The sequence below is a fragment of the Bos grunniens genome, chromosome 7 (assembly GCF_055505025.1).
Source record: "Bos grunniens cultivar Pamir isolate PY7600 chromosome 7, Bosgru_T2T1.0, whole genome shotgun sequence".
Lineage (NCBI taxonomy): Eukaryota > Metazoa > Chordata > Mammalia > Artiodactyla > Bovidae > Bos > Bos grunniens.
The window spans coordinates 90,228,824-90,252,687 of NC_141171.1; the positions used below are offsets into that span (position 1 = coordinate 90,228,824).

Sequence of the window (23,864 nt, forward strand, 5' to 3'; positions counted from 1 at the left end):
TTTCATTATCCTTTGGTCTTTTCCTAACGTAGATGTGCTTTTGCAGTGAAATAATTTAATTATACTGAATCACCAAATTATAGTTATCACTCATAGTAGGTGCCTCTAAAATCATCTCTCCTTCTTCCTTATTTCAGTTTTCACAGTAGCTCCTTTAGCTATATCCAGTTGTAGAATAGGTCAAAATTAATCCCTTTAGGAAACCTGTTATGAAGTAATTATCAATAAAGTAGGTTAACAATATTCTCATTTCTAATATGCTGAAAACTCTGATTTATCACAGACTTTTGGAGTGAAAAATCCATTTTGTGGCAAAACTCCTCTGTATTGAAGAGAGGCTGCTTATAGTCTTTATTTATCCCAGATAGATTAACTGTATATGTTTCTTTGCAGAGGTATCACTGTATTTGATTATCAGGTGCTGCTGAGGGTTTATAGAATACATGAGATGTGTACCTTATTATCTTTATAAGTGTGAGAATTTGAGAGTTGGTATTCATGAGATCAGTCTCTTCCCTTACAAAAGCTGGTATTATTATCTTGTTATTATTTTTATGCTTTGATGAAGAAAGTCATAGTACTGAATAAGCCATCCAAGGGGGAGAAATTGGGTAGGACAGAAATACTAAGATTGTCTTTTAGTATTAATGAGACTTTGGGGTAAGTATGACAGAATTTCCCCATGTTTTCCTTCCCTATTCTCCCAAAGCCCAGGTGAAATCAAAGGAGAGGACAAGTCAGGGAAATGATTAAATAGCACCACAGCTTGGTGGACTACATAAAACAGCAAAAGTAAGCTGGACACCCTGCTGGGCTGGTGTCATGTAACAGTAGCAGCTTTGCTTGTCTCAAAGAGACGAGTCCTCCAGTTTCCAGATCGTTATTTTCATGAAAGGACTTCGTTAATCAGAAGCCACTGTAAAGTATTTGAAAAGTTGTTCTTTGTATTACTTACAGTGAAAACTACTTGGGTAATAGAGAAAATGTTAGTGAGCCTTATGTAATATTGATTGATAAGGAACATTAGATTTTCTTTAGAAATTCTATTTGTGATCATAGTGTTTACTTGTGATTTTATAGAGGAGCTTCCTTCTATATCTCTAGAAGATATATCGTTGTGTATTATTGGGCACGAGTACTCATTTGAAAAGACTCTGATGCTGGGAGGGATTGGGGGCAGGAGGAGAAGGGATGACAGAGGATGAGATGGCTGGATGGTATCACCGACTCGATGGACGTGAGTTTGAGTGAACTCCGGGAGTCGGTGATGGACAGGGAGGCCTGGTGTGCTGCTATTCATGGGGTCGCAAAGAGGCGGACACGACTGAGTGACTGAACTGAACTGAACTCATTTGAAAACCAATCTTGCACTGTCCTAAGTCAGCAGTATTGCCAGAGAATCTGATCCTCCCAGCCCTCCTTGAGTGGGGATTGGAGGTAGTGGAACCTAGATGCTGGCCTCCATTCCTCAAGTCTTAGCTGGACTGCCTAAGACGTGAAATAGCTTGTAGAACTAGGCTTTTGTGGGGATCAAAGGAGAAATCCTTATTCCCCACTGTTTTGCCTGTAAGACCCATTCTACATGTGACAGCCACCCAAGTAGGTGTTCTATGCTAGTCAGGGTACATTGGGATTAAATTTCACCCCTCTTCTTGTAGCCTGTGGTTAATCCGAAAGCAGAGCCATGCACTGGATATTCCCTGAAATCCGTTGACTGTTTCAGGTTTTGGGTGTCATCAGTCCTCATGTCTGGTGTGTCCCAGTCCCAGGGAGGAGAAGCCCGGAAGAGCAGGGCAGACCTTAGCCTCACGTGTCAATCACGGATATGGTAGAAGCACATAGTGTGGATGTCATCTTGCTCCTCTTATTCCTTTTCCACCGCTGCCCTTCCTGCCTTCTTTGTTTGCAAATACTTGGTAAAATAATGGTTCGCTTCTGACATGTAGTGAAAGTAAAGTTAGAACCAGTCTTCACATATTGCCAAGGTCCCTCATTTTCTACGGTATCATTTATTTGGTTTTTAAAGCAGTTCTGTATAAAAGGCAGCAGGCACCTTTTATAGGTGAGAAAAGTGAGGTGCCAAGGGCTTTCGTGACTAGCTGAAGGTGGTGTCTGTCACAGCCAGGGCTGAAGCCGAGGTTTCTAGACCACTTGTCTAGGTGCCAAAATGTGAGAACTTAAGTGTGTGGCTAGAGGGAAATGTTAGATGCATTTCCCCAGTTTTTGAATTAGTTGTTGTAAATGGGCTTTTCTGGTGGCTCAGATGGTAAAGAATCCGCCTGCAACGTAGGAGACCCAGGTTTGATCCCTGGAGAAGGGAATGGCTGCCCACTCCAGTACTGTTGCCTGGAGAATCCCATGGACAGAGGAGCCTGGCGGGCTATACTCCGTAGGATTGCAAAAAGTCAGACATGACTGAGTGACTAATACACATAGTGTTGTGAGTGGGAAGGTGACTGTCACAGGTTTATAGGAGTAAGTATAGGCTGATATATACACAGAAATATTTAAAAATATTTATATAAATGATGAAAACAATTTACACTGCTATAAAGTGAAAATTTAAAAATAAAACTAGTTAAATTGGCAGAAATGGGAAATGCCAGTTGCAACCTACGTGGAATATTTTCCTGAAGCTATGAATGAAAGTTTTATAACTTGGTAGCTTGACTAATGTGATACCATTACCACGTAATCTGTTTTATTTGAAAGAATGCATGTCTAGGATTACTGAAGTTTCCTCTTTGCTGGATATGTTTTAAGAACTCTCAATTTTCTCATTGTGTCAATGTGTGTTGTGTGGGTCGTGACTCTGTTTCTCCTTGTGAAGTGACTGAACTCTTTAGGGTTGATGGCAGTGGTAGTGGTGATGGGGACATGGAAGTCTTCCTTCCAGCTGATCGCAGACGTGGTAAGCAGCTATTCCAAGGCCCTTTACTATCCTGCATTTTAACTTCTCTTTTTAGAGACAACAGTACTAACCATTTATCTATATCCGCTATATGCAGGTCCTTTGTATAGTTTGTCTCATTAAGCAGCACAACTTTATCAAGTATTATTTACTCCATGCTGTTGTAAGTCAGCTGGAAAGTGATCAAGTCAGAATCAAATCCTGTCTGCCTCTGAAACTCAGACTCTCCTCCTTTCTTTGTTAACCTAATGCAGTTTCCTGATTCTAATTATAACAGAAATTTTGCTTGGTACCATGTACAAAAGTGATTATTGGAAAAGCTTTTACATAGCTTTGAATACCTAAAAAAGAGATAAATAGAATATTTATATTTTCATGTAAAATGTGTCGTACTGATTTTCTTTACGACAGCAAGTGAGTCATTTTATGCTGCGTTTAATCAAACACATGGGAAAGAGAAATTAAGCAAATGGGAGAATAAATTGCCAATTATTGAAGGAAATATTGAAAAGAGGATGCCTTTTGAATTAGATGTGTATATAAATATGGTTCAGCTTTTTCACCTCAAATATTTTTTCATATAAAGAGACAATACATAGACTATTTGTTTTTCTTTAGGAGGGACTCTTTCTAACCCTCAAAAAGATTCCTTTTGAAGAATGCGCAAAACATTCCTTTTTCACAATGTCAGGTTTTACATTTTAGTTTCAGAAGTTGTTACCACCCCTCTCATTCCTGACTTCTGCCAATGTCTCCTGTAACTTCTGTATTTAATTACTGTTCTAATTTTGGGATTCCTTATTGTCTTGTCCACATACTTAATGTTCAACATAAAAGCTGAACATACTTCCTAGGACAAAAGTACTTCTTTGTTTAGATTTTGGCATTTTTTTAGTTATAGGACTGGACTTTGAGACCAGGAAAGATAGATCTATTATATCGTAATATGATGAAAATAGGAGTAGAATTACTGCACATTTGGAAGCCAAGAATCTGTGTGGACAGGTTGGTGAAAATCATAGAAAAACTACTGTTTTATAAAGGTAGGAGTCATTTTGGCTCCTGTTCTTCCAAGGTCAGCAAAGGTCGTGAGAGACTTTCCTCCTATGCTCTGTGTGGAAGAATGTTCTCTTTCATAGAGAAGAAAAAGAAAAACAAGTTTTCCTTGTTCGTCTTCAAGTGCTTATACAGCACTTGTATGTCACGTTAGAGCCCAAACAGAGGAAGGTCAGAAAAGCACGACTATTGTGGCAGCCATTTGTATCTGCCTTTCTTTCGGAAGCAAATTGGAACATACTCAGTGAATGGTACAACTCTTTTCAAAAAGTTGTTCCTTGCTCTTCCCTTTGGTTTGTAAATTACTGATTAACATTTTCTTCTGTTTGTTGGAACTTATTCATGCAGCCGGTCTAGGAGTGGCTTCCCAAATTCTAGTGACAGTTGCAGCCTCTGACCATGCTCATGGTGTATTTGAATTTAGCCCTGAGTCGCTCGTTGTCAGCGGAACAGAACCAGAAGATGGATACAGCACTGTTATATTCAATGTGAGTACATTCTTTCCTCCAGTCCTAGACCTTTTCTGTTTTTTTTAAAAAACACTGTTTTATTGTATTATTAAGGTATACTTTGTTAATTTTTTCTATGTAAGTGGAGGGGACAATCTAGTGGCACAGACAATTCAAATTGATAATTAAACAGTGATTTGTCCTTTGTCTTTGTATTTCATTTTGCATGCATTGTGATTCTGAGGATTCCTGACTCTTTAAGAAATATCTGTTAATATAAAAATATAGTTTTCTATCTTAATTCAGATGGGCTGTGGCAACAAACATCTCCAAATTCTAATTGACTTACTACAACAAAGATCTGTTTTTCACTCATGTTTTATGTCCCATCTGAAGTTGGCTGTCATCAATCACTTAGGACTAAGGGTTGCAAAGGCTGTAACTCAATAGATACTTCTGTCTCCACTGACTAGGGAGACGTGGGTTGGGGGAAACTGCACACTGGCTTTTCAGCTTCTTTCTGGAGGTCATTCACAGCATTTCCATTTAACTTCTTTGGTCAAAGCATGTCGCATGACAACACGAAAGTAATTGGGTAGAGAAATGTAATCCTGGCTTGTATCTTTCCCAAAAGGAAAGAAAATGCAAAACATTTGTGAATAGCAATAATAATACCATCTCCATGTGGTCTCTGTGTGTATGTGTTTCTACTCTACATTCATCCAGTAGGAATTAAGGCTTCTATTGTTAGATAATTTAGAGGAGCCAGAAGCTTGCTCAGTGTCCTCAGATTTTATTCAAAGGATGAAGAAAGATCACTCAAAATATATCTGTTATGTATTCTTATGGCAGATCTGCAGTAAACTGTTGTAGAATAAATTAAACAGCTTTAGAAAGGATAACTAATTACTCAAGAAAGAAAAGAAAAAGGATTCAGGGAAAGCATCAAGTTTATAAATAAATTTTTTAATAAAAATTCCTGTCTCTGAATCAGCATTCTTATTTTAAGTATAAAAATTACTTTTAGTTGGGACTTAACTTGAAGTCTGGCTTTCCTGGTGGCTCAGACAGTACAGAATCTGCCTGCAATGCAGGAGACCCGGGTTTGATCCCTGGGTTGGGAAGATCTCCTGCAGAAGGAAATGGCAACCCACTCCAGTATACTTGCCTGGGGAATTCCATGGACAAAGGAGCCTGGTGGGCTACAATCCATGCGATTGCAAAGAGTCGGATAAGACTGAGCGACTAACACTACAGTAACTTGAAGTGATTTTTTTAAAAAAGATTTTTCATTCTTTTTAACATACTACTGACAAAAGCATTTCTTGCTTCTTAAAAATGTAAATATATACCCTTGGGTTGAGTATATTTTTTGGTGAATTTTTGTTTTCCATAGTACATTGAAATTAAATATAATCTGTTTTTAAAAATGAGTATTATGGCTAACTTTTCAGAAAAATTATCTGTCATCTATTCCTTACAATAAAGTTTATACTGTCTTTGCAGGAAATGTAAACATTTTCATGAATGTACAATATAATACACTGTTAATTGCATTTGCTTTATTACTGATATATGTTGTAGTTGCAGAAATGAAACAGCTGTGCTTTAGTTAGAATATAAGCATGTTCCTTCAATCTGTCATTTCATACAATAGTCGTTTTAAGTGGGACTCCCTGAGGGTCTTCAAAGATGGGTAGTGCATTGCCTTCAAGAATCTTATATTCTTCAGAACAGCTTATATAAAATAAAATTACAAATTAATACCCTGTTGTTTTGTATATCCAAACCTCTAAGTTGGTGGATTTAATGCCTGTTTTAACATATTTTAATATTAAATATTTTAAAGATTATGAGAAGTCATGGGGCTCTGTCTCGAGTGACTTTGCTCTGGAGCATAGACCCTGACCCTGATGGCGATCTGGCCTTCACCTCTGGCAATGTCACATTTGAGATTGGACAGAAGAGCGCCAACATCACAGTGGAAATATTGCCTGATGAAGATCCAGAACTGGATAAAGCATTCTCTGTGACCATCCTCAGCGTCTCCAGTGGCTCTCTAGGCATTCATACTAATGCCACACTAATAGTTTTGGCTAGCGATGATCCTTATGGGGTCTTCATCTTTTCTGAGAAAAATAGACCTATTAAAGTGGAGGAAGCAACCCAGAACATCACGTTGTCAATAATAAGGTTAAAAGGCCTCTTGGGAAAAGTTAAAGTCACATACGCAACACTGGACGATATGGAAAAACTGCCTCATTTTCCACCTAATTTAGCCAGAGCAACTCAAGGGAAAGACTATTTACCAGCTTCTGGATTTGCTGTTTTTAGAGCCAATCAGAGCGAGGCAACAATAACTGTTTCAGTCTTGGATGATGATGAGCCAGAAAGGTCCGAGTCTTTGTTTGTTGAACTGCTCAACTCTACTTTAACAGAGAAAGTGCAGAATCGCCCAAGTAAGTAGCCATTAGTGTGTTGTTTTTATTATTAGAGGTAAGAATTCTGAAACAAATTAAGAATTTGGTATAGTAAAAAATTCTGTAAAAATAGTAAGCTCTGACTTTACTAGCATCCTCTTACAAGGGTTTATAAGGTAAATGGAAGTAGGACATGTGAAAATGTGCTGTCGTGTTTTAAAACTGTTACAGTCCCAGATGAAATTTTTAGAAATGCTTATGGAATCTGGTATGACTGATCTCTTATACTATTTGTACTAGATATTGTAGCTTCTGAAACCTTCTGAAATCAATCTGGGGTTCCAAGGACAGTCCTTGTAGCAAGATCCTGAGTCTCTTTCACCTTGATCCACCCTAGATGGTTCCTTAACCAACAGAGTCTCTTTGTATCGGTGGGAAGCAATACAAAGAGATGGTGGATCTGGCAACTGCATGAGGGAAGGGGGAAAGGGCTGTGTAGTAGTGAGAAGACCTGGAAATTTGGGGGTCATCCTGAGAGTTGAGATGAAGGCCCTGGTTGAGGATAAGAATGAGGAATGAGGAGTGAGTGATGACCTGTGTTGGGCAGAGGATCTGGTTCTGCAGCTTCTATTTGGACAGAACAGCCTCTCCCCCTGGGGTCATGGCTCAGTAGCTTTGGAGGGAGCGGGGGCTGCTATCACAGAGCCGACCTGAGCTGGGGGCTCACTGTAGCTTGTTCGTTAGTCACATCTCTCTCTGAAGACCTATGACTTTAGATAGGGGTTTTTATATAAAGAGAATAATCTAGATTTCCTGGAATAAGGCAGTAAGAAAAGGAAGGAAGATTGGTGATTTTAATTTAATATCAATGTAATGTCAGTTTTAGGATAACATTAGTAAATATGATATTAAGTAGACATCTTTTAAAATATAATAAAACTATCTTAAGAAAATTGGAATTAAATAGTCGAAAGAGTTAAGATCTGCATGTTGACTGTGTTCTACCATATAGATTAAGGTTTCTTTTTTTTTTTTATTTTTAAACTTTACAAAATTGTATTAGTTTTGCCAAATACCAAAATGAATCTGCCACAGGTATACATGTGTTCCCCATCCTGAGATTAAGGTTTCTTACAAGTATATTTTGTCACCTTACTGATACGTTGTGTAGTGGGCACCGTTCTTGCCCACATTGTAATTGTAGTCCAGGACTGTAAAAGGAAATTTACTTTTTAAGGATAACTGCTATCATTAAATTTTTAGATTACAGTCAGAATTAAAATTCTTTCACAGTAACCTATCCCTTGTTTTCTTTGCGTGATTTAGCATCAGTTACCATAGCAATACATTGAAATAAAACCCAGTAAGTAGTCTTAGTAAGAATTATAAAAGGGCTTTCTAGGTGGTGCAGTGGTAAAGAATCCACCTGCCAATGCAGGAGACCTAGGAGATGCCAGGTGAATCCCTGGGTCAGGAAGATCCCCTGGAGGAGGAAATGGCAACCCACTCCAGTATTCTTGCCTGAAAAATTCCATGGACAGAGGATCCTGGTGGGCTACAGTCTCTGGGGTCACAGAGAGTTGGACACGACTGAGCCACTGACTACAAGAATTATATGGTATAGCCCACTTTTCAAGGAACTGGAGTTTATTAAGTGAGCTAGAAGTAAAACCGGGAAGAAGGATCGCATGCAGCAGTGGCTAGCTAGGAGCTGTGGATGCTGGTGTCAGATAACTTAGGTCCAAGTGTATCATAATAAATTGTTGCCCATAAACTTTTAAAGCCCAAGTTTCCTTATGTATAGTACAGACTTATTATGGAGATTAAATGTGATAATACATGTGAAAATGAATATAGGGTCTGGCATATGGTAAGCATTAAATAAATGTGAACAATTATTAATTAAGTGGTATATGCAGGATATCACTGTGCTATGGGTTGGGAGAAACAGTCAACGTGTCTTTGTTTATGCTGGATATGTTCCTGGAACCGTGCAGCATACTTGGGGAAATTCAGACTCAGCATAAGCTATGAAGTGAAACAGTTAAAGAACAATTAAGTGCATTAGAAAGGAAACAGTAAATGTCATTTAAAATGAAGAAAAAGAATAATTCAGTGCAAACCTATGTGATATGGTCTCAATTTTAATAGGTAGAATCACGCACTTTCAGGAGACAGTGTGAGAGGAGTGGTGACGACTGGCAGAGGGCAGGACGAACAGTCAGTGCAGGAAGGGTATCTACCTGGTTTGCTGAGGAATTGCAGATAGGGAGCTGGAGCTTGGACAGACCCTTACATGATGTCTCTAAAATGTGTCCAGCAGGTTCTAGTCTAATGCCTTAGCTGACTACCTCATCCGCTTTGCACCTCTGATTCCTTATCTGTGAGACATGGACAGTGTTACCCACCACACAGAGATGGTATGGGAATTAAATTACTGGATGCAAGGAAAGTGCTTGGAACAGTGCCTGTCAAGGAGTGCACACGCGTAAAATGTCATCTGCTGCTGCAACCCTGGGTTACTGCTATTTTCCCCCAATGTGCTGCTGCCAAGTCGCTTCAGTCGTGTCCGACTCTGTGCGACCCCATGGACTGCAGCCTACCAGGCTTCTCCGTCCATGGGATTCTCCAGGCAAGAACACTGGAGTGGGTTGCCATTTCCTTCTCCACCCAATGTAGTTGAATTTAATTATATAGATTTACACTTTGTGATTTTAACTATATAATTTAGTGTGATCTGGAGCTGTTTATCATTGAAATTAAATGGTGTCATTACTTATTTTAGATTACGTTGTCTGAAAATACCCAATTTTATTCATTGTCACATGCTTTCAAATACCACCATAGTTGGAAATGTTCTAAATATGAACTCAAAATTGTTTACTTGTAATATGAGCTTGCTGATGCTTCATTTGTGTCGAAGTTCATAAAAATTGTTTTGGCGAGGGTGCTAAGTCAGAATTGAATCTAGAAGGTAAGTCAGGGAGAGTTTGTGGAGGGTCTTAAATGCCTTCAAAATAAGTTTTGTGCTCCCTAAAATCAGTGGCAAGTAAGACGAGAGTCTTAAAGATAGGCTTAGAAGTATGGAAGTAAAAGCGTAGGTAAGGACACTCTTTCTATACCAGCTTTGGCATGACTTAATTGAGATGGTGCAGGGGGAATAGGTTTGTGGGGAAGGACAGTTAAGCACGGAGAGAGGCAGTAATTGAATTGGAGTGTGATGATATTCAGCTCCTCTTCGAGGACAAGGAACTAAATGACTTTCCTGCTCAATTTTGTAACTGTAGTGGCTTTAAAAAAATTTATAGCACGCTGGTAACTAATTGGAAGAGCATAATTCTGTAAGTTTCATCATTACCTGTTATAATATTATGTGAAGTGATGATTAATTATCTTCTAATCATGTTTTCTTTTGAGAAATTTCTAATACCTATTAAAATAATCCTTGTGGGGTAATTATTCCTTTGCTATAATAAAAATCACCCTAGAAGTTACAGAGAGGTAGGAACTTAATTTTTGTATTCCCAACATCTAAAATTCATGCTGGTACATAGTAATCGATAAATATCTTTGCTATAAGTAGTAGAAAACACAAAATGATAACCCATTTGGTTCATGGATCTTGCTGCGGCTTCTTTAAAAACTTTTTTATTGAAGTTTAGTGGATTTGCAGTGTTCTGTGCATTACTGCTGTATAGCAAAATGATACACACACACACCCCACACATACATCCTTTTTCATATTCTTTTCCATTATGGTTTATCACAGGATGTTAATCATAGTTCTCTCTGTTATACAGTAGGACTCTCTTGTTTGTCCATTCTATAAATTGGCTGAGGCCTCTTGATGACTTTTGACGAGTTGTTAGAATTTTGATATATTAGTTTTTCTTCTGTCTTTCAGTTCCAAACTCTCCACGCCTGGGGCCTAAGGTAGAAGCTATTGCTGAATTAATTATCATTGCCAATGATGATGCCTTCGGAACTCTTCAGCTCTCAGCACCAGTTGTTCGAGTAGCAGAAAATCATGTTGGACCCATTATCAATGTGACAAGAACAGGAGGAACATTTGCAGATGTTTCTGTGAAGTTTAAAGCCGTGCCAATAACTGCAGTAGCTGGTGAGAAAAGACATCTAAGGAGCAGTGAATTGTTTTGAGGGAAGTTGTATCCTTGATTAACAAAACCAGTCAAAGATGTAGTGAGAAAAATCAACCAGAAAGCAGTAATACCCTTGCATCTTTTTAAGGCACAAATCTAGACTTTTTATTTATGTATTTGTGACACTGATTTTGCAAAATTTGTAAAAGCTGTTGGCAAATTGTATATGGATTTAAAAGGTTAATATGCACAAACCAATGAAAAGTAAACCAAAGAAAGCATTGTTAGGCTTTCTCCCTGAGTACTTTTAAGGTTTTTGGAAGGGATTCATGTGTAAATAATAATGAGGAATGCAGGATAAAACGTGCAGCTGTATAATTGCAGTATTGCCAACAGATATGTCTCTCAACTCATTTATTCTATTGTTTGTTTATGAAGAACATGGTAGAGACAGTTACTAGCATTAACTATTTTAATGTATAAGCAGAAGGATTTTATTGCCAAATGCAAACAATAGGAGACAGTCTTCTTTCTCGTAGTTCAGTTATGGCCTCTTAGGGAGTTTTGCCTGAGAGCTATTCAGTTAGAACCTTTTTAGTGTGCACTCAAAGGTCATGTGGAGAAGGCAATGGTACTCCACTCCAGTACTCTTGCCTGGAAAATCCCATGGACGGAGGAGTCTGGTAGGCTGCAGTCCATGGGGTCGTGAAGAGTCGGACATGAGTGAGCGACTTAGCAGCAGCAGCAGCAAAGGTCATGAGTGTGAATGGATAGGATAACCCAATTGATGTTTTGAAATAAATCATTTGGATGTGATGCTTGCTTGAAAAGAAAATAAAGCAGGCTTACCTAGTCCCTGCTGTGTGTGTGAATGACGTGAGTGTGTATGTATGAGTGTGTGTGTGAATGAGTGTGTATGTGTATGGGGGGAGTGTAGCCCAGAGGAATGCCTATATACAGAGGGCTTTACACTTTGACAGATCGTGAGGATTGATCCGTGTTCTGGGAAATTAGCGTCTAAAGTCCATAAGCGCATGCGTGCTAAGTCACTTCAGTCATGTCCGACTCTTTGCGACCCTGACGGACTGTAGCCCGCCAGACTCCCGTCTGTCCCTGGGATTCTCCAGGCAAGAATACTGGAGTGGGCTGCCATGCTCCTCTAGGGGATCTTCCTGACCCCAGGGACTGAACCTGCATCTCTACCTCTCTCTTTTCCTCATTTGCTGTCTGACCAGAGACAAAGCCACCCCGAGTGATACGCTTTTGTCGTTGTTGTTCAGTCATGTCCGACCTCTGTGACCCCCATGAACTGTAGCACGCCAGGCTCCTCTGTCCTCCACTGTTTCCTGGTGGTGTTGATGGTCAGTCGCTAAGTCCTGCCTGACCCTTTGTGACCCCATGGACTGAAGCATGCCAGGTTCCCTGTCCTTTATAATCTCCAGGAGTTTGCTCAAATTCATATCCATTGAGTCACTGATGCCATCCAACCATCTCATCCTCTGTCATCGCCTTCTCCTCTTGCCCTTAATCTTCTCCAGCATCAGGGTCCTTTTTAGTGAGTCAACTCTTCACATCAGGTGGCCAAAATATTGGAGCTTCAGCTTCAGCATCGTCCATTCAGTGAATGTTCAGGACTGATTTCCTTTAGGATTGACTGGTTTGATCACCTTGCTGTCCTAGGAACTCTCAAAAGTCTTCTCCAACACCACAGTTCAAAAGCATCAATTCTTTGGTGCTCATCCTTCTTTATGGTCCAAATCTCACATCTATACATGACTACTGGAAAAACCATAGCTTTGACTTTATGGACTTCGGTTGGCAAAGTGATGTCTCTAGTTTTTAATATGCTGTCTAGGGTTGTCATACCTTTTCTTCTAAGGAGCAAGTGTCTTTTAATTTCATGGCTGCAGTCACTATCTGCAGTGATTTTGGAGCCCAAGAAAATAAAGTCTGTCACTGTTTCCATTGTTTGCCCATCTATTTGCCATGAAGTGATAGGACTGGATACCATGATGTTAGTTTTTTGAGTGTTGAATTTTAAGCCAGCTTTTTCATTGTCTTCTTTCACCCTCATCAAGAGACTCTTTAGTTCCTCTTCACTTTCTGCCATTAAAGTGGTATCATCTGCATTTCTGAGGTTATTGATATTTCTCCTGGCAGTCTTGATTCCAGTTTGTGATTCATCCAGCCTGGCATTTTGCATGAATTAATGGCACTCTGCTTAGAATTTAAATAAGAAGTATGACAACATGCAGCCTTGTCATACTCCTTTCCCAATTTTGAACCAGTCCATTGTTCCTGTTCTGTTCTAACTGTTGCTTCTTGACCCACATACAGATTTCTCAGGAAGCAGGTAAGGTGGTCTGGTATTCCCATCTCTTAAAGAATTTTCCACAGTTTGTTGTGATCCACACAGTCAATGGCTTTAGCACAGTCAATGAAGCTGAAGTAGATGTTTTTCTGGACTTCCCTTGCTTTTTCTGTGATCCAACGGATGTTGGCAATTTGATCTCTTATTTCCTCTGCCTGTTTGAACTTAGCTTTTACATCTGGAAATTCTTGGTTCATGAACTGCTAAAGCCTGGTTTGAAGGATTTTGAGCGTTACCTTGCTAGCATGTGAAATGAGGGCAATTGTATGGTAGTCTGAACATTCTTTTGCTTTGCTCTTTTTTGATTTGGAATGAAAACTAGATCTTTTCCATTCCTGTGACCACTGCTGTTTTCTAAATTTGCTTCCATATTCAGTATAGCACTTTCACAGCATCATCTTTTAGGATTTGAAATAGCTCAGCTGGAGTTCTGTCACATCCACTAGCTTTGTTCATAGTGATTCTTACTAAGGCCCTCTTGACTTTACACTCCAGGATATCCAGCTGTAGGTGATTGACCACACCATCCTGCTTATCCAGGTCATTAAGACCTTTCTTCTATAGTTCTTTTTTGTATTATTGCCACCTCTTCCTAATCTCATTTGGTTCTGTTAGGTCCTTACTGTTTCAGTCCTTTATTGTGTCCACCCTTGCATGAAATGTTCCCTTGATATCTCCAGTTTTCTTTTTTTTTTTTTTTAAGAGTTCATGAATGCTTTATTTTATTTATCTAATTTCTTTTTATTTTATTTTTTAACTTTACAATATTGTATTGGTTTTGCCATCTATCAAAATGAATCCGCCACAGGTATACATGTGTTCCCCATCCTGAACCCTCCTCCCTCCTCCCTCCTCTCCAGTTTTCTTGAAGAGATCTCTAGTCTTTCCCATTTTATTGTTTTCCTCTACTTCTTTGCACTGTTTTTTTTTTTTTAAGATGATCTTCCTATCTCTCCTTGCTATTCTCTGGAACTCTACATTCAGTTGGGTGTATCTTTTCCTTTCTCCCTTGCCTTTCACTTCTTTTCTTTTCTCAGCTGTTTGAAAAGCCTCCTCAGACAACCACTTTGGCTTCTTGCATTTCTTTTTCTTTGGGGTTTGGTCATCATCTCCTGTATAATATGTTGAACCTCTGTCTGTAGTTCTTCAGGCACTCTGTCTATCAGATCTAATCCCTTAGAATCTATTTGTCACTTCCATGGTATAATCGTAAGGAATTTGATTTAGGTCATACATGAATGCTGCTAAGTCGCTTCAGTTGTGTCCGACTCTGTGCGACCCCATAGGTGGCAGCCCACCAGGCTCTCCCATCACTGGGATTCTCCAGGCAAGAACACTGGAGTGGGGTGCCATAGAGGGGTATACATTAGCAGCTTTTAATCCAACTCTGTAGAAACATTTTTGTTTTCCAGCTGTAAGATTGATGATATTGACATACCCGTCTCTGGGCAGCAGTGTAATTGGTTTCCCCAGTGAGATGAGAATTCTTGTTTTGTTCGTTTTGAATGTACCCTACATATTTGTTTATTTTTGTAAATAAGGGGCCATCTCGTGGTAGTGAATGATTCTTTACGTTCATGTGCCTGTCCATATCTATATGTCTGTGTGTATTTGTGGCATCCATATGTGTATATGGCATGTAGAACACTATGGATATGTATTTCTAAAAATGAAGGCATGAGCTTGAATAGCCAGGATGGTTTTTCCTTATTGTGTTGTATCAAACCCATTTTATTCTTGCAAGAGAGATGAAATCTTCTGTTTAAAATAAACGCAATCCCTGTCCTCAGAAACGTCTTGCGAAGTATGCCCATAAATTGTGATACGCCATAGTATTTCCCTAGTATATGGGGAGTTTATTATCATGTCCTAGAAGAAGTTTTAGCATTTTTCTTTTTGTCTTTGTAGGTGAAGATTATAGTATAGCTTCATCGGACGTGGTCTTACTAGAAGGGGAAACCAGTAAAGCTGTGCCAATATATATCATTAATGACATCTACCCTGAGCTGGAAGAATCTTTTCTTGTGCAGCTGCTGAATGAAACAACAGGAGGGGCGAAGCTCGGGGCGTTAACAGAGGCGATCGTTATTATTGAGGCCTCTGATGATCCCTATGGATTATTCGGTAATGAGACTAGTCCGAGTCTCTTACTTATTTGTATAGATTCATACATTTATTTTTAGAGCCTCAAAACTGATTTAATCTTGTTTCCTTTAAACCTGCTATTACTGATATATAAGGACATCTATGTATGTTCACCACCTGTGGTTAGAAATCAACCTCTTAGCATAAACCTAGAGATCATACACTTTTAGGCTTTTAGGTCAGATCTGGCTCCTGGATGTATTTTGTGAATCTTAGACCAATTGTTAAAAGAACTGATTTACAGAAATTTGTACAAAAATCTGAATTTCTGAGCTTTCTTTATAGTAAAAAAAAGTATGGTGACATCAAGCCCCCCTTTTTGCATAGCATCAGTCTTCAAAGCAAAATACCAGCCACCAGGCTTGTACCATGCCATTCACCCCAGAAGTCATAGGACCCACTTCACTCATGACTGATACATGTCTGACCTCTGTGGGCATCTGAGTTTATGATTTCTGGTTCTATCGTAATGAAAAATAATTTGGAAAATTTGTCAGGCAGGACTGAGCAATTTGTATCATAGCATGTTTCTCTGATTTTGTGGAGTTTAGCCTCTTAGATTGCTCAGGGGTGGGGGGGAATTATTGGCTGTAGGGTGGCAGTTGGTTTGCTCTATGTTGACTTAGTTTTACTTTGTATTTGAAATTATCTCTGCTTTGCCCTTTAGGTTTTCAGATTACTAAACTTATTGTAGAGGAACCTGAGTTTAACTCAGTGAAGGTAAACCTGCCAATAATTCGAAATTCTGGGACACTCGGCAATGTTACTGTTCAGTGGGTTGCCACTATTAATGGACAGCTTGCTACTGGCGACCTGCGAGTTGTCTCAGGTAATGTGACCTTTGCCCCTGGGGAAACCATTCAAACCTTGTTGTTAGAGGTCCTGGCTGACGACGTTCCGGAGATTGAAGAGGTGAGAGGAATGGCTAGTTTAGAATGACACTGTAAACCGTATCTTGTCTTATAGTAATTAGAACATATGCCTGTTGTTGTGACATTTATAGAGGTGTCCGATAAATTATTTCTGTGAGAATGTTCACAATTTGGTAGTGATCACTTTGGAAAGTGATCCTTATAGAAAACAAAAACAAGAATATTTTAGAAATAGGTCTCATACTTCTTCACATACTAGTTTACTAGTATAAGATTTTTTTTTGTACAATTATATTTTTCTACATTTTGGTTAAGTGATTAAAAATATATAATCTGGCAGAAAGTTTGCTATATAGTTTCACATAAAAATTTGTTTGTATTCATAATCTCTCTTGGCTTGAGTGTGAGCCAATCAATCTTAATTATATGTGGATTTTGATTTTTCTTCTCATTCATTTATTCTTTAGGATTTACTCTGTGACAAATTCCATGTGAGATTTACTTGCCTGATATTTATTTTTCATGATAAAGAAGTGCAGTGGCAAATAAAGATAGCGTCTCAGTGGGGAAGTTGATTCATCACTGACATATTGGCTGAAGATAATTTTATTTTATGAAATTCAAGTATTATTAAAACCTGGAGCTCATAAAATTAGATTTAACAGCATTTATTCTTTAATAGTGTCAAATTTTTGTAGAAGGGAAGGCCATAAAATTTCAGTTGAGTGCTAATTGTGTCATTACTCACTTCTTAAATATTAGTTATTAGTTAATACATATAAAACATTTCTCTTTCCTTTCCTCTAAATTTAGGTGACATCATGATGTATTTTTGTTTCAAATTTTATCAGAGAATTTCCCCTTATGAGAATGTGGGAAATGAAGCATAATAAATGAACTATTCATAAAACACATATGCAATATTCTCCCTTCGTAAAAAAGTGTATAGGGATTACAAGTATGTTATTGAAGTGGTAAACATAAAGAGGCATCTTAAAATTGATTCACACGATTGTGTAACAGAATATTAAGGAACTTAAACAGCCTGTATTTCTTACATGCAGTCATGCTCTAGTGTTAAAGTTGGTGAAGGATTGTTCTGTTACATGTTGGGTTTGTAAATGTAGTGGAGGAGTTTCTTTATGTTCATTCGTGTTACACTATATTGTGTTCTTGTATGGATATCTTTGATTTTTTTTTTCTTGCATCATGTTTATTCTAATTTCAGAACCGGGATTCTGTTAAGAAAGTTTTCACTGTATTTTTAGGTTATCCAAGTGCAACTAACTGATGCCTCTGGTGGAGGTACTATTGGGTTAGATCGAGTGGCAAATATTATTATTCCTGCCAATGATAATCCTTATGGTACAGTAGCCTTTGTTCAGTCGGTTTCTCGTGTTCAAGAGCCCCTGGAGAGAAGTTCCTGTGCTAACATAACTGTCAGGAGAAGGTATATGGGATGGCTGCTTGGGACTTGTGGGGTGGTGGAAAAGGATCTCTTGCACAATCCAATAATTTAATTATGGTAGTTTTTACATAACGTAAAATATTTTACAGGTTATTATAATCTGTTAATTAAATTATGCATATCACTATGAAGTACTCATTATTTTCCCATACCTTTTATTAGTGAAATGGGTTATACATCATTTGGCTTTCTAACTGCAGACATTTATTGCTTTAATTGGTGATTTGTTTGAATTAGAACTTAAAACAACTGGTTTCTAAATTGAGGATCAGATGCCATATGAAGTAGTTGATTTTCAGGTTCTTATCTTCTCCTCCCTTTCTTTTGTGAGGCAGCATACCATTCACTTGGAGAAGGCAATGGCACCCCACTCCAGTACTCTTGCTTGGAAAATCCCATGGATGGAGGAGCCTGGAAGGCTGCAGTCCATGGGGTCGCTAAGAATCAGACACTACTGAGCGACTTCACTTTCACTTTTCACTTTCTTGCATTGGAGAAGGAAATGGCAACCCACTCCAGTGTTCTTGCCTGGAGAATCCCAGGGACGGGGGAGCCTGGTGGGCTGCCGTCTATGGGGTCGCACAGAGTCGGACACGACTGAAGTGACTTAGCAGCAGCATACCGTTCACTGAGCTCCTTCAGAAATAGAAAAATAGGTGGTCTTGCAACCTTGTGGCAAGTAATTAACATTTACATTTCTTGGAAACGTATCCATGTCGGTATCATTCATTGTTAGTTTCAGTGAAAGTTAGTAGTGAAGATTCATTTTCTAACTCTTCTCGAAAGTTCTGGAATGGATACGATTTGCATATCTTGCAAGATATTTTCATAGCTGGGTTAAAAATAAATATTACCTGAATGAAAATGAACCAGGTTTCCTTACATGAGAAAACTCAGTGAGACATAGAAAGCTAATTAAGAAGCATGGTTGTGTCTGTGCTAGTACCTTATCCACTTAAAAAAAGTGGAAGCCACAGTCAGCGTTCTCGCCTCTGCGTGTAATGCACAGATTGCTTTGAATGCCTAACCTGTCTCTTGTCACTCCACGTTTTAGCGGAGGGCACTTTGGTCGGCTGCTGTTGTTCTACGGCACTTCTGATATTGATGTAGTGGCTCTTGCAGTTGAGGAGGGTCAAGACTTACTGTCCTACTATGAATCGCCAATTCAAGGGCTGCCTGACCCACTCTGGAGAACTTGGGTGAATGTCTCTGCGATGGGGGAGCCTCAGGACACTTGTGCCACTTTGTGCCTCAAAGAACACGCGTGCTCAGCCTTTTCCTTTCTCAGTGCTTCTGAAGGCCCCCAGTGTTTTTGGATGACTTCATGGACCAGCCCAACCGCTAACAACTCCGACTTCTGGACCTACAAGAAAAACGTGACCAGAGTAGCATCTCTTTTTAGCGGTCAGGCTGTGGCCGGCAGTGACTATGAGCCTGTGACGGGGCAGTGGGCCATCATGCTGGAAGGCGATGAATTCGCAAATCTCACCGTTTCTATTCTTCCTGATGATTTCCCAGAGATGGATGAGAGTTTCCTGATTTCTCTCCTCGAAGTTCATCTCATGAACATCACAGCCAGTTTTAAAAACCAGCCAACCATAGGACAGCCAAACACTTCTACAGTTGTCATAGCATTAAATGGTGATGCCTTTGGAGTGTTTGTGATCTACAGTATTATTCCCAACACCTCCGAAGATGGCTTATATGTCGAAGTTCAGGAGCAGCCTCAAAGCACAGTGGAGATGGTGATCCACAGGACAGGGGGCAGCTTAGGTCAGGTGACAGTCGAATGGCGTGTCGTTGGTGGAACAGCTACTGAAGGTTTAGATTTTATAGGTGCTGGAGATATTCTGACTTTTGCTGAAGGTGAGTGATGGTTCTCAATGGATTTCAGTTCCCCCTGGGAAAGTCATTATAGTCCATTTTTAGGATAGTGTTCATATGCATTCTTACTATGTACATTCTTGCTAATATGTAAAAGTGAATGAAAAAAGTCGTGGTTGGTTTGTTAATGGTTGACCTGACATATAGAGGGCTGATGGGGCCCTACACGTGTTATCTTTTTAGTTGAATAAAAAGAGAAGAGGGAATGTGAGGATTTTATCCCTTTTATGTGTGATAGCAGAGCCTTTAAGGAAATGTAGAAGCATATCTAAAGCCAGTTTTAATTTTGTAAAGGAAGTTATAAGAACGAGCCATGTATCCACAATTAAACATGTGAATAAAAAGTATTGATAGTCAAGAAATGGGAAGCTTTTTCATATGCACTCACAAATCAGGCTAAACCTCCAAAGAAAATAACAAGTATAAGGGCTTCCCTAGTGGCTCAGTGGTAAAGAATCTGCCTGCCAATGCAGGAGACACAGGTTCGGTTCCTGGGTTGGGAAGATCCCCTGGAGAAGGAAATGGCAACCCACTCCTGTATTCTTGCCTGGGAAATCCCATGGACAGGGTGAACTGGTGTGCTATAGTTCATGGGGTCACAAAGAGTTGGATATGACTTAGCAACTAAACAACAGCAACAGCATAAATAGTATAAACTTGGGCTTCCCTGGTTGCTCGGATGGTAAAGAATCTGCCTGCAAGCAGGAGACCTGGGTTTGATCCCACACCACTCCAGTTTTCTGGCCTGGAGCATTCCATGGACAGAGGAGCCTGGCAGGCTACAGTCCATGGGATCGAAGAGAGTCACACGACTGAGTGACTTTCACTTCACTGGGTGACTTTATTCATGTTATATTAAGTGTAGTGACCTAGTGAGAGATGAGCTTGTAATACTGGTCCTAGACTTGAATGGGATCACTATTTAAAATTTTCATGAACAGTGAAATTATAGAGAACTTGGAAGATAATTAGGATTAGTGCAGATTTACCAATTCTTTTCCAGGGTTGATTGAATCACCAAGTATTTGAAAATTTTGAACGTTCATATATTTAAAATAGTTTTCTTTGGATGAAAGAAAGATATCTTTACTGAAATCATTATTTAACTCATGATTTGGGCACTTATAAATTCCATATGGCTTTTTAACATAGGTTTTTTTCTGATTGAAAATAATTATACTCATAAAAGCTTCAAGTTATACAATAAAATGAAGGAAGTAAATGTTATTCGCAATTTCATATCTTAGAGCAATTCATTGCATATTTTATCCTTTAATGCATATACTTTTTTTGGAAACAGTAATTAGGGGTTATGATGCATATAGATTATACTTTTGAAACATCTAATAAGCATTACATTTTAGAGTAACTTTTTAAGATAGTTTAAAACTTGTCTATAATGGTTGGACTTGTGCTTAGTCACTCAGTCGTGTCTTACTCTCTGCAGCCCTGTGGGCTGTAGCTTGCCAGGCTCCTCTCTCTATGGGATTTTCCAGGCAGGGATACTGGAGTGGGTTGCCATTTCCTTCTCCAGGGAATATCTTCCTGACCCAGGAATCGAACCCGTGTCTCCTACATTGTAGATGGATTCATTACCTGCTGAGCCATCAGGGAAGCCCTCTATAATGGTTATTTCCTAGTAATTGATTTTGGGAACAATGGAATACTGATACACTTGATGTGGGAGGTATGTATGTGCATAGGTCAGCAATTGGTAACATTTTCCCCTATTTCAAGGAAAGTAATGAAAATTTGAGGAGGGAATGGAGATGAAAATTTAAGATTAGCTGTTTTAGTGGCTTTGGTAACTATGAAGAATTTATCATGTAATGTAGTACCATTACAACAGTTAGTATTAACCTGGAGTTGTAACTTTAGCATCATGCAAAATGGACTATATTTTGTAGTTGACCTGTATTCTCAGATAATATATATTCTCTTGAAGCAGTCTTAACACTGAATTGATAAAACATACAGGGTCATGGGGATTCCCAGGTAAGTGGGAAGTGGTAAGGAATCTGCCTGCCAGTGCAGGAGACAGAGAGATGCAGGTTCAATCCCTGGGTTGGGAAGATCCCCCAGAGTAGGAAATGGCAACCCATTCCAGTATTCTTGCCTGGAAAATTCCATGGACAGAGGCACCTGGCGGGCTACAGTCCATGGGACCGCAAAGAGTCGGACATGCCTGAGCACACGTGTGCACTTGCACGCCAGCGTCATGAAACAGAGAGCATGGATTCACACCTGCTTTTTCCTTTGTCCTGCTTTTTCTCACCCTTTCAGCCTCTTTCAAAACAGTGAATTAGATGGGGACCACTGTAGGCTGAACAGCAGAATCAGTGTTGGGTTTGGGGGTGTTCAGTGGTCTGTCTACAAGTGGGGTCCTAGACTAAATCACAGAGTAAATTCTTGGCCCTGTTGCTGTCACACATTGCTTTGAGGTCCTCTTCTGCCTCCTTCCCTTATTGTCCACATCCTGAGAACTAGTATTTGATGTTGTCATCTCATCTGGCTCCCCTAAGACTTATCCATTTAGGTGGCTTCTTTGCCTCAGAATCTCATTTTGACCACTATTCCCTAAGTGTCCTTGGTCTTTCAGGGAAGTTTTGGGCTGGTTATCTGAAAATCATTCACAGTAACACCAGGATGAGAATGAGATCCATCTTTCTGGAAGGAACTATATCTAAACAGTAGTTGCTTCAGGGTCTCTTCCCCTAGCTAGGTCACGGTTCTAGGCTAGACACCAGGAATAAAACCAGGATTCCTTGAAATAATTCTACCCTTTAACTTTCCAAATTCAAAATTTCCTTTCCACAGTCTGTCCATGTTAATGAAATTTTACAGTGCTTTATAAGTGAAAAGGATATACAGGCTAATATACCAGTTCAGTCGCTCAGTTGTGTCTGACTCTTTGCGACCCCATGGACTGCAGCACTCCAGGCTTCCCTGTCCAACACCAACTTACTTACCATGAGCTTACTCAAACTCATGTCCATTGAGTCGGTGATGCCATCCAACCATCTCATCCTCTGTCGTCCCCTTCTCCCCCAGCTTGCAATCTTTCCCAGCATCAGGGTCTTTTCCAATGAGTCAGTTCTTTTTTTTTTTTTTTAATTTTATTTTATTTTTAAACTTTACATAATTGTATTAGTTTTGCTAAATATCAAAATGAATCCGCCACAGGTATACATGTGTTCCCCATCCTGAACCCTCCTCCCTCCTCCCTCTCCATACCATCCCTCTGGGTCGTCCCAGTGCACTAGCCCCAAGCATCCAGTATCGTGCATCGAACCTGGACTGGCATCTCGTTTCATACATGATATTTTACATGTTTCAATGCCATTCTCCCAAATCTTCCCACCCTCTCCCTCTCCCATAGAGTCCATAAGACTGTTCTATACATCAGTGTCTCTTTTGCTGTCTCGTACACAGGGTTATTGTTACCATCTTTCTAAATTCCATATATATGCATTATTATACTGTATTGGTGTTTTTCCTTCTGGCTTACTTCACTCTGTATAATGGGCTCCAGTTTCATCCACCTCATTAGAACTGATTCAAATGTTTTCTTTTTAATGGCTGAGTAATACTCCATTGTGTATATGTACCATAGCTTTCTTATCCATTCATCTGCTGATGGACATCTAGGTTGCTTCCATGTCCTGGCTATTATAAACAGTGCTGCGATGAACATTGGGGTATACATGTCTCTTTCCCTTCTGGTTTCCTCAGTGTGTGTGCCCAGCAGTGGGATTGCTGGATCATAAGGCAGTTCTATTTCCAGTTTTTTAAGGAATCTCCACACTGTTCTCCATAGTGGCTGTACTAGTTTGCATTCCCACCAACAGTGTAAGAGGGTTCCCTTTTCTCCACACCCTCTCCAGCATTTATTTTTTGTAGACTTTTGGATCGCAGCCATTCTTACTGGTGTGAAATGGTACCTCATAGTGGTTTTGATTTGCATTTCTCTGATAATGAGTGATGTTGAGCATCTTTTCATGTGTTTGTTAGCTGTGTGTATGTCTTCTTTGGAGAAATGTCTATTTAGTTCTTTGGCCCATTTTTTGATTGGGTCATTTATTTTTCTGGAGTTGAGCTGTAGGAGTTGCTTGTATATTTTTGAGATGAGTTGTTTGTCAGTTGCTTCATTTGCTATTATTTTCTCCCATTCTGAAGGCTGTCTTTTCA

At 39.4% G+C, this 23,864-nt stretch overlaps 1 protein-coding gene across 8 annotated transcripts in view; it reads left to right on the forward strand.

Annotated features, from left to right (window-relative positions):
* ADGRV1 (adhesion G protein-coupled receptor V1) overlaps positions 1 to 23,864 on the forward strand; it is a 542,962-nt gene that overhangs the window by 99,008 nt on the left and 420,090 nt on the right. For 5 of the 8 annotated variants that reach the window (XR_015168196.1, XR_015168195.1, XR_015168194.1 and 2 more), the window contains exons 26-33: positions 2,831 to 2,911; positions 4,316 to 4,455; positions 6,266 to 6,875; positions 10,741 to 10,956; positions 15,216 to 15,431; positions 16,120 to 16,364; positions 17,593 to 17,774; positions 18,847 to 19,658. Coding sequence is in view for 5 of the 8 variants with exons in the window: in XM_086413045.1 (XP_086269171.1) it covers positions 2,831 to 2,911; positions 4,316 to 4,455; positions 6,266 to 6,875; positions 10,741 to 10,956; positions 15,216 to 15,431; positions 16,120 to 16,364; positions 17,593 to 17,774; positions 18,847 to 19,658 (2,502 nt within the window). In the remaining 3 variants the exon portion in view is untranslated. Of the gene's footprint in view, positions 1 to 2,830; positions 2,912 to 3,949; positions 4,219 to 4,315; positions 4,456 to 6,265; positions 6,876 to 10,740; positions 10,957 to 15,215; positions 15,432 to 16,119; positions 16,365 to 17,592; positions 17,775 to 18,846; positions 19,659 to 23,864 lie in introns of those variants that run through there. The other 3 variants (XM_086413044.1, XM_086413042.1, XM_086413043.1) reach the window with 3 other exon arrangements.